At 39.8% G+C, this 10,772-nt stretch overlaps 1 protein-coding gene across 1 annotated transcript in view; it reads left to right on the top strand.

The window, feature by feature from the left end:
* Positions 1–10,505: 10,505 nt before the first annotated feature.
* ano1b (anoctamin 1, calcium activated chloride channel b) overlaps positions 10,506–10,772 on the top strand; it is a gene marked incomplete at its 5' end in the record, with an annotated part of 39,438 nt that continues 39,171 nt past the window's right edge. Inside the window, one exon of the mRNA XM_080870260.1 lies at positions 10,506–10,610. Within this exon, the coding sequence (XP_080726386.1) occupies positions 10,506–10,610 (105 nt within the window). The remainder of the gene's footprint in view (positions 10,611–10,772) is intronic.

The raw sequence follows: 10,772 nt of genomic DNA, 5'->3' as shown, positions 1-10,772 counted from the left end.
TTACTAGAAAATAAAGCTTTGACATTTGAGTGCTCAGATAAATCTGCGTCTTGGTCATTTACCCTTGTAATAGCACTTGCAGCACCTTCTTTAATAATGAGGGGAAAGTCTGATGACTGTCTTTTTGGCACTTATTACTAGGGATGGGTATCGTTTAGGTTTTATCCGATACCAGTACCAAACCGGTACTTTTGAAACAGTGCCGGTGCTTAAACGGTGCTCAAACTGGTGCTTAAAGAATGGAGAACACAAAATTGGTCCAAAAACCTCTCATGTTCAGCTGTTTTTTTGTAAAAAGATAACAATGTTAGCCTTTTCTGCAGCTATAGGGGATTTATGGCATCACTCTTGGCTGGAAGCAGTGCTTAATCGATGGAAAAAACACAAACTTTGTCCAAAAACCTCTCATGTTTAACTGTTTTCCACTTTTTCTTTGGTCATTTTAGCCTTTTTGGCCAGGGTGAAGGGAGTATCTGCCATCAAACAAGAAGACAGCCACATGTAGCTATGATGATGTTTGCTAGTTCACCTTACATGCATTAATGTAATAACGTGGTTAGCCTACTCAACGTAAATTACACACGAACAACATTAAGCTACTCACGCAGAGAAGAACGGCTGCTGCTGCATCATCCTCATCATTTCTGCTACACTGGCAGGGCTAGGGGCCAGGACTCTCCTCTTCGTGTTTTTGGGGGATGTTGCTAACTCCGGTCCGATAACAGGCAACCCACCCGCAGTAGATGTGCTCGGTGTGAGGTCTCGCAGCAAGCTATCAAATACGGCGCATTTCTCGGCTTTTAAAAAAACGTTATGCGTCGCCAGGTGTTTCATCAGATTTGAGGAGTTACCTCCTTTGTACAGTATCATAGTATCAGCTTAAAGCACTTGTTGCAGGCTGCTGTTTGCATCTTTTGCTGTGAAGTACAGCCAGACTTGTGACCGCTTCGCCTTGGACATTTTTAATCTGTAGCTCTGCTCTAAAAGAACGTACGTACCTGGACCTGCCTACTATGCTTTCAAAGGTAAAATGATTGGCTAGAATCTAAAGTGTATCACATCTCAGGAAAAAATAAAGCACTGAAATGTGCGCTGCTTTTCGGTCTTGCTTTTCCGTTTATGTCAGAACCGGTGCCATACCGGTACCCATCCCTACTTATTACACATTAGAACACTGGAAGTGGATTTACCTTAACATCAATTAATTTACATTCCTGAATCTTTGTCTAGTTCACAGAGATGAGAAATACCAGCCCAGTAAATATTTAATTGGCATATTTTTTTTTTTTTAGTGAAAAATAGTTTCTGCAGCAAATTCTCTTGAGGTGTCTCAGCTACTGCTGCCTCTTCTTATGTCACTGAACCGCTCTGACTTCAACCTAGGGGCCAGCAGAATGTGGTGCTGCACATACCATGTGCAGAGACGTGTACATGCATGCAAAAGATTATAGGCATACCTAGGTGGCTCCAATCTCATCAGATAAACCACTCCCACTGTGAACCAATGGATGGCCAGTTTCCACTCTCCCAGTCTTCATGCTCACCGGTCTTAAGTTGCACTTCCTCACAACAATGAGAGTTCAACATTTAGTTCAGAAGACATAACAAAAGTAACAGTTGAATTTAATTCTATTCAGTTCAATTTTATTTATATTGTGCCAACATTTGCCTCAATGGTCTTTATATTGTAAGTTACAGAGCCTTTAATAACACGGAGAAAAATACACCAAATATCAAATGGCCCCTTATGAGCAAGCACTTTGGCAACAGCAGGAAGGAAAAACTCCATGCAGCATATGGTCACCTGCTCACCCACTGAGCTAAACCGGCACCACTAGGAAAAACTCCTTTTTAACAGGAAGAAACCAGAACCAGGCTCGAGGAGGGGTTGCCATTTGCTGAGAATGGTTGGGGGTGAGGGGGAAATGACTGACCCAGACACGCGGTGGAAGAGAGCCAGAGATAAATAATAACTAATGATTAAATGCAGAGTGGTGTATAAACACAGAGAGTAAAGAAGAAACACTCAGTGCATCATGGGAATCCCCAGCAGCCTAGCACTATTGCAGCATAACTAAGGGAGGATTCAGGTTCACCAGATCCAGCCCTGATTATATGCTTTATCAAAAAGTAAAGTTTTAAACCTAAACTTAGAAGTAGAGATAGCGTCTGTCTCCCAAATCCAAACTGGAAGCTGGTTCTACAGAAGAGGAGCCTGAAAGCTGAAGGCTCTGCCTCCCATTCTACTTTTAAATACTCTAGGAACCCAAAGTAGGTACAGTCTGAGAGCGAAGTGCTCTAATGGGGTGATACAGTACTATAAGTTCTTCAAGATTAGCTGGGGCCTGATTATTTAAGAATATTTATGTGAGTAGAAGGATTTTAAATTCAATTCTGGAATCCAATACAGAACATGTAAACTACTCTTGCACATGCTTTTCTTATTTTGTCATGTATAACTGTTCACTTTATTATGTGGATCTATGTCTCAGGGTTCTGTACAGTGGTCCCTCATTTATCGTTAATTCGGAGTTACGTTCCAAAAAAACCCCTGCGATAGGTGAAATCCGCAAAGCAGCCAACTGTTTTACAATTATTAAAGTTTCAAACCCCACACTACACACTTTATACACGTTTCCACACTTCCCTCTCTTGTTTAAACACCTTCAAAGTTCAAACCTTGGTAGAAAAATAAATCCAGTATTACAGAAAAACAGTGCTTCGACATTGTTGTGTTTGTTGGAGAGCAAACTTACAAACATACAGTACAGCACTTCAGAGTCACACTGCTAGCAATCAAAAACTTATATAAATTTGACAAGCTGGACACATTCTGTACTGTACAGGAGACACGACACGAGATTGATTCACAATGGTCTACAGCCAATCAGGACGCAAAACACAATGCGTTGTAAGAAAAAAAAAAAAGGATGCAAAATTGCACGCAAAAAAATCCACGAAAAACCTCATTGTGTTTAAATAATATTCATAATAATGTCAATAATATTATTTTGGTAATGTTTTGGTAGCAAAATGTATATTTTGCATAGAAACATGTTGCCCCTCACAAACAAAGTTCCACATTTATGATGATGTCGCTTATCTACATGCTTTTAAAAAATCAGTGTAACAATATTGTAGGTTTCCTGCGAATGGAGCCTTAGCTTAGTCCCTCTTTCTATATCCAAAAAAACCCCAACAGTCCTTGATAGTTTCTCAATATTTACTTCAAAAGTCCAAACACGTACACAGCAACAGAATTCCAAATTATGAAAACGTATAAAGCTCAATTCAAAATGGATGAAGAGAGATTGCAAGGTCAAAAAACCATGTGGCTCCACTGTCCTCTCGCCCAACTTCCTGTTTTTTCCTGCACTATCAAAATTAAAGCATACATTTCAAATTAAACTGCAAGTAGGCTCCTACAAATATCTTTAGTGTTTTGAAAGGCGCTTTCTTAAATAAAATGTATTATTATTATTATTATTATTATCATGTTTCCAATACACCATCTTACAAGCCAACTACATCTAACAGCTAGATCTTGCTGTGTGAGCAAAAACACTTGGATCATCGGTTACATGAAAGAAATGAACGCTCGAAGTTGTGCACGATGTGACAAACTGTGGTGGTGGGGTGTGATTATAGGTTAGCTGCAGGGGGGAGAGGTGGAGCTGGGTAGTTCAGGGAGCAGTGCCAGGTGGGACTTGTTGGCACAGCTGCCACTCATTTGCTAATCGGAGTCAAAATAAAAAACAAGATGAAGGATTGACAAATTCTAAGCGACAGAATGAGATTTCCACTGAAAGATTTAAAAATAGCAGCAACAACCTAAAAAAAAAGTCCAGTGGTGCATGATTTTCATTTTTAGGGGCCCTTTCCCAGAACTTTTTGATCACACCTCGTATGTGGATTTGTTGAGCGTGAACAGCATTTCTCCGGGAGGTCTGGTTTCTGCCATCAAAACACGCTAAGCTAACCCTGTCTATTTTAGCACATGGCACTGCCACAGGAAGGATACTTTAACTCAAACAGATAAAAAAAAATATTACACTTTGCTTAAAAATGGGAGCTGTGGTAAAATATCCAGGCTCATTTTATCCTGAAGACATTTTTAAGAAGTTAGCAAGTTTAAAAAGGAAATTGTGAAGACACCGAGCTCGTAGGGAATGATTTAGTAGGGCAAGGTTGTCTTCGGGTACAGAATTAAAACTATTTTTAAAAAGGGAGCGGTCAAAGAGGGCTCATGTAACTCAACTCCAAGACATTTTACACAGGCGCCTCATCAAACTCAGAATTTAGTTCACATTCTTGTGATTCTTTCCTGAAGTCATGAGTACTGTTTGCCTATAATGCTGTAGCAACATTTTTAATGATGGCGACTAATATGTAGCATAAAAATGTTCTGCACACATGACTGAGACATTCACGCTCACAGTCACCACAGTCATTGCTTCATTACTTCCCTGTTGTAGTTTTTAAATTTAGTGTAAGAGACCTACTATAATGCTTTCCACTTACGCAGCATTTTTCTATATTAGTGGTGGAACATACACATGTCTTGGGCAGGAATGGAACCAGAAGAACACCATCTACCTTGCCGGGGTGGAGTTAGCATGTTCCTCTGTGTGTCCGTGTTGGTTTATACCAGGGGTTGGCAACTTGCGGCTCCAGAGCCGCATGCAGCTCTTTAATCCTTATACTGCGGCTCCGCGTGGTTTGGGAAAATAAATTAGAAGTATTTAGCTGAAGTGTATTTTATTTATGTTAGTTATTTTTTAACTTGTAGTTCTAAATTGGAAGATTATTGTGATATTGAAATAAAAAATAAAATTATATTCTATTATTTTTTCATCGCTCAAAATAAGCGTCACACTCGCGGAAGCCAGGGTACCCGCCGAATCGCCATGCATTTATCGAGACTTTCAACCATTACTATTATGGATAGTAATGGTTGAATCCACATTATGTCAGCAACTACTCTCCACCGTGAACTATGTTAAAAACAAACACCGCTCACGCCTCACAGACGACAGCTTACAGTCCTGCGTAAAGATGAAAGCCCCGATTTGCAGACGCTGTGCGCAGAGGTTCAGGAGCAGAAGTCCCATTGTAAACATGTAAACAGTAACTCAAGAATGAAGTAACGTAGGAACTTCAAATCGATACCATAGTTGTATCTACAAATAAACTTGGACAACTTCCGATCTCAGTAACCTCGACCTCAAGGTCAGAGCAAGTTTTCTGGAAATCTTGTGAATGTGATAACTTGAAAACAAGATGACGTGGAATTTTGAAATTGATAGCTTAGATGTGTCTACTAGGAGGCTGAGGGGTGGTACTGGCAGCTGCAAGTATTTTTAACTTCCACCTGGAGCTATATTGCCTCTTAGATTTTGCACTGTGTTTAAAGTCATTTAGATGGTTTCCTCTCCATCTGAACACTTCCTGTGGAAACAATGTGTGAACAGTACAAAGCGTATTCATCTAGGAAGCTGGGGATGATTGAGGAAATGTTCAGCGTTGGGCCCAGCTCTCAGCAGCAAGTATTCATCTCCGACATCGGACTGATGACAAAGTCAGACACTTATTTCAATGACGTTTTCTAGCTGCTCCTGTTCTGCCCTCTCACAAAACAAATCTGTAATTTTTTCCGGTTATTGAAAAAATGGTGAGGACAGTGTTTGTAACTGTAACTTTTTCTGCGTTTTGATGGCTCCCTGCTAATAAGCTCCAGGGTTTCACACTGCAGTAAACTTAGTCTGAAGTAAGCTTATTTTTAAGTTTCTTCCTGCATCTCATGACTTCTCTATAATGGGTGGTGGGAGGCGCCATAACTGCATGTCATAAACAGATGAAAGTGGATCTCATAGATCTTTTTCAGTGTCTGATTCAGAATCTGTGTCAGTGAGGTGCCTTCTAGTAAGAACAGCTGCATTAGGTTCAAGGCTTCTTAGCTTCCTATGTATTAAAGCAACATATGTTTACGTACTTATTCGCTCCGTGTCAAGAAAAAAGGTTTTATAGAGTTTTGGCTACACATTTTAATTCATTTTAAATATGACTGAACTGAACTTGGTAGATGTCCATGCCTTTCACATTAGGGCTGCTAGTTCTCTTAAGAATGTCTGAGCTGGCTGGCTGTCATCTTTGGCTTCCTGAAATTGATCTGACTCAGTGCTGCTGGACATGTCTTATCTCATGAAGGTCATCGATGTGCTTCCTGTGTCTGTTCTTCCCGTCCTCTATGAGGCATTGTGGCTGCATGGCTGCAGCATGAACATACCCTGCAATGATTAGCCTACATAAAAGACTGTATTTAACAATATAAACTTCTGATCTAGGTCTTGATGCAAGCACTGACATCCAGGTAAGAAGATTTGTGGGTTTCCACTAAAACTTTCCAGATGAACAGAATCAACATTTTGGTATATTGATCCAGGTAATATTCATATATGCAATTCATAGAGGACATACTGTACTAACACTGCAGTTCCAGGATGAATTATTTCTAGGCCTCTGATGTAACCTGTAAGTGATGTAATCAGTACTTAGATTATGTAGAAGGTTTTACATTACATTTTAACATTCTACATGTTTTAACACACATTCAGGTAGAAGGAAGTAGAAGCAGCAGATTTATGAGCACTAATCCAGCCATGCAAGTGCAGTTCCCCATCAGTATGTAGTATTTCACTTGTTTACAATCCACATCTGTATAGCTGTGTTTTATGTCGTTGACTTGACTTGGCAACACGTCTGTCCAGAGTACAGAAAAATGATCTGACAAATCTCCACATGAAGTGACCTTGACATGACTGCATGGTACAAACTTGTTAAGGTCGAAAGATTTATATGGTCTAAGTTTTTCCCTTCATATAGACGCTGAGTTTTTCCACAGGGTATACAAAAGAGACGATTCATACCCCAATGTGGAATGTTAGCTCCAATGAATGACCGTTCTACCAACAGCAGTCACTTTATGCCACCACTTGGACTCCACCCACAAAGTAGGTCATGAAGGTTTACAAACAGTGGACTATTCTTTGTGAGGTAGATAAAGTGCTTATTTGGTGTATAATAAAGCACTGTAGGGTTAAATGTGCTCCAAAGCTCTTTGACTGTGCAGGAAGATTAGGAAAGTGCTTTACAACTGCTGTTACAACCTGAATCACAGACACCTTGTTGTTGTTAGCTTGGAGCTTTTTGCTGCTCAGGCACTGATGAATCTGGAAACCACTAATAGTTAGAGGTAGTTAACATTACAGATGTAGTATAGCAGCGGTCCCCAACCCCCGGGCCTCGGACCGGTACCAGTCCGTGAGTCGTTTGGTACCGGGCCGCGAGAGTTGAGGCTCAGGTGTGAAATGTATGGTTTTCAGGGTTTTTATCGGTTTTCAGCGTTATTTTGTTATCGTTTTGATCGTTAACTCGGTTTTCCTGGGTCTTTTCACGTGTGTTATGTATAAATCTTCTTTTTTTCGGTACCGGTACTAGTTTTATTTTGTTGTATTTATCCGCAACACATTAAAGGCCGGTCCATGAAAATAATGTCGGGCATAAACCGGTCCGTGGTGCAAAAAAGGTTGGAGACCACTGTAGTATCCAGTTGTTCAGTCTGACGTCACTAGCCATGTCTGGGTCTAAACTCTGCTGCAGGTCCATATATCAAACGATCACTATGGCATTACTGAGAGTTGAAAAACTGTCTAAAGTCTTTCATCTTTAATAAAATGATCAGCGTTCTGCTCTACCAGGTGTAACAATTGAGTTTAACATCCAGGCATCCATGAAAACGGAATTTATGACATTTAACGGAGTTAGAAGTTAGCAGGGAGTTAGCTCGCTAGCTTCTATCTAAATACAATATAGCATGTCCTGACTGCGGGGTTTTGGAAACAAATTAAAACGTACAGCTCTGTTATCACTTCCAGCATAAATGAAGACAGAAAACTAAACAGCAGTGACGTTTGTAGGGTTACTGAAGTTGGGCTAGCACAGCTATGTTAGCATAATATAAACAAGCTAACTTTTTTTCCACTCGATAAAAGTTAACGTGAGTGTTCTCGGTGGTCAGGAACAAATGTAATCGCATGGCAGGATGCTGTAAAAGGACCAAACTTCAGCCAGGAGAACAACTGAGATAATCCATCCACAATACGAGGTTAGTCATTCATATACTGCTGCATGGGCTGTGCTGTAGTTACATCCTAAGGTTTTAAAAACTGAGCTTAAATAAATGATTAGCGGTAATAAAAGCTGAGGGAGGTCAACAGTGATCACTGACTGTTTTAGGAGCTTTTTGAGATTAAATAGAAGAAAATACAAAACATTAAACATGTTAACAACACAAAAGCCATATTAAACGCAGGCTACTTTAGACCCGGAAGTAGGATTCGTCGCGTCATCACTGAACAACCGGATAGTATGGTTTTGATTTAAAGGTATTCAGAAAATACTGATTAACCAGCAAGACCTTGTGAATTCTACAGTCCTCTGGTTTGAATATTTGATGATTTAATTTTATCCTCTGTAAGGTTCATAATTTCATAAAATATATGAATACGGTCTGTTCATAGGAATTTGCACTGTTCTTTGAATGATACTTACTGTTGTAATGCATGAAGTATGTCTTAACTACATTTTGGTTTCTGGGTAAGTGTTTATAACTTTTGTATTGTAATATAAAGGTTACCCAATTCTCTAGTAAGACAAGCTGTTGATTGCTGTTTGTCTCAGACGCTTAGAAAGGTGTGACCTGCAAAACCCCAGCTGGTCGAAACATAATTTGACTGATGTACACAAAGTTTTAAGCAATTATTAGAAAAGCTGAGTTACAGTATGTGAACACAAACACCACTTCCTGCTGTTCCCTGTGAGAATTGACCTTTAACCCCTATATCTTGCTCCCAGTATTGAGTCGGACACATGGCATCCCTTGAGAGCTCGACAGCCTGTGCTCTACAAGGTCTCTGCTTTCCTTTGCTTGATTCTGTGTATATTTTTTTACTCTTAAAGTCTAAAAATACACTTGAGTGCGGATGTTGCTGCTGTGTTACATAAACTTGTGGGATTGAAGTGTCAGGAATGAGAGGTTGGACAGAAAGTTTTTGGATCCTAGTTCTCACAAAGTAAACAATTATGGAAGAGAGGACAGTTTCCTGGAACAGCTTCACACAGGAAAATCTACACAGAATTACACTGAAGTGTCATGTTTTGATAACTTTTTTATATACTTGAGGAAAAGTGTCCCAAGACTGTAGAGCTCCACTTTAAAAGCTCGCACTGACAGTAATCAAGTCAATTATTATTACTAATAGGAGTAACTTACTGTGTATTCCAGACCGTGGTCGGCTACACAGTAAAGGAGAATGTCTGCCTTCATGTAATGTGGATCATATCAGAACTGTTTTTAATATTATTATAAAACTGTACTTGACCTCTGTATATATTGAACAAATACCACTGAAATTGCAAGCAGACTTGACTGTACATTTTGAACAAAATAAAGCTTAGAAGGAAGGTGACTGGACTTCTTTTGGTTTTTTATTTTTTAGAAGCTTCTCAGATGAAAGGTAAGATGTTTTCAAGAAACTTAAGGAAGTCCATTCGTTTTCTTTTCAGGCTCCCCGGTCTACCTGGATGACTGAAAACCTGCACAGAACCAATGAAACACTTTGTTGCACAGTGTTTTCATGTAAGGTGGTCTGGGTTCAGATTCAGGCTGCGTTCATTCTGTGTGGAGATTGCATGTTTCCCCGTGTCTATGTGGACTCTTTCTGTGTATTCTAGTTTCCTCCTACAGTCCAAAGACATGAATTAGGTTAGGGAGACTGGTGACCTGTCCAGGGTATGTTTTGCCTCTTGCCCCATGAAAGCTGGGATAAGCTTCAGCTCCTTATGACCCTGAGTTAATTGAGCAGACAAAACTTGATAGATATCCTTTAAACTATTCAACAACGGCTGCTGGTTGTTCTTTCATTACAGTATTAGAGAGAAAACAGTTGCAAACAATAAAATAAATCAATAAATAACACGTGCTAATAATCTTCAAAACTACTTATTAACACCGCAATACTAAGGAGCTATGCAGGAGACTGCGAGAGAAGGAGGCACACTGTGTATTGAGGTTGGTACAGTTTAGCAAATACAGAGAAAGTGAGGCAGGGCACCTTGTGTTCATCAGAGTTTTATCGTTGTCTAAGTTTAGATCTTGGCTTGCAGAATGCATCTCAAGTAACAAGGCTGCTCACTCGCTTTAGTAGCACCACAATCCAGACAAAAACAGGGCTTTACACAGAGCTTTAAAGGAAGACAAACACAGAAAAGTGGCAAGTCACTGAAAAATAAGAGTAGAGGCGGGGCTATCAAAGCCCAGCAGAGTCATATAGTGAAAAATCTCAAACAGGAGGCAAACACAGAGAGACCTAAGGCAGAACCAGGACTATTCTCTGTAAGAAAACAACTCTTCACCACATAAGTTTACCGTTTTTTCTACCTGGACAATGACAGAGAATGTAGAAGATCAAGTCAACTTCTCTCAAACCTCTGGGTCTGAGCAACAGACACCGCATTTTCTACGAGATGTCATCTTCCACGGCAAGTTTAAGGTAAGCATTTCTGCAAGAGACACAGAGACTGAAAGAGAGAGAGTAGGAGGACAGATAAGGCAAGATAAATAAAGACACGGAATAACATCTATTTAATAATAGTTTGGACTTGGATTTGATGTAATACTTCATCCTCACTGACCTAACTGAACAACTGATGAT

This window comes from Rhamphochromis sp. 'chilingali', assembly GCF_963969265.1.
Source record: "Rhamphochromis sp. 'chilingali' genome assembly, chromosome: 2".
Classification (NCBI taxonomy): domain Eukaryota; kingdom Metazoa; phylum Chordata; class Actinopteri; order Cichliformes; family Cichlidae; genus Rhamphochromis; species Rhamphochromis sp. 'chilingali'.
Note: the sequence above shows the minus strand (reverse complement) of the source record. Positions and strands in the feature narration are given on the sequence as shown.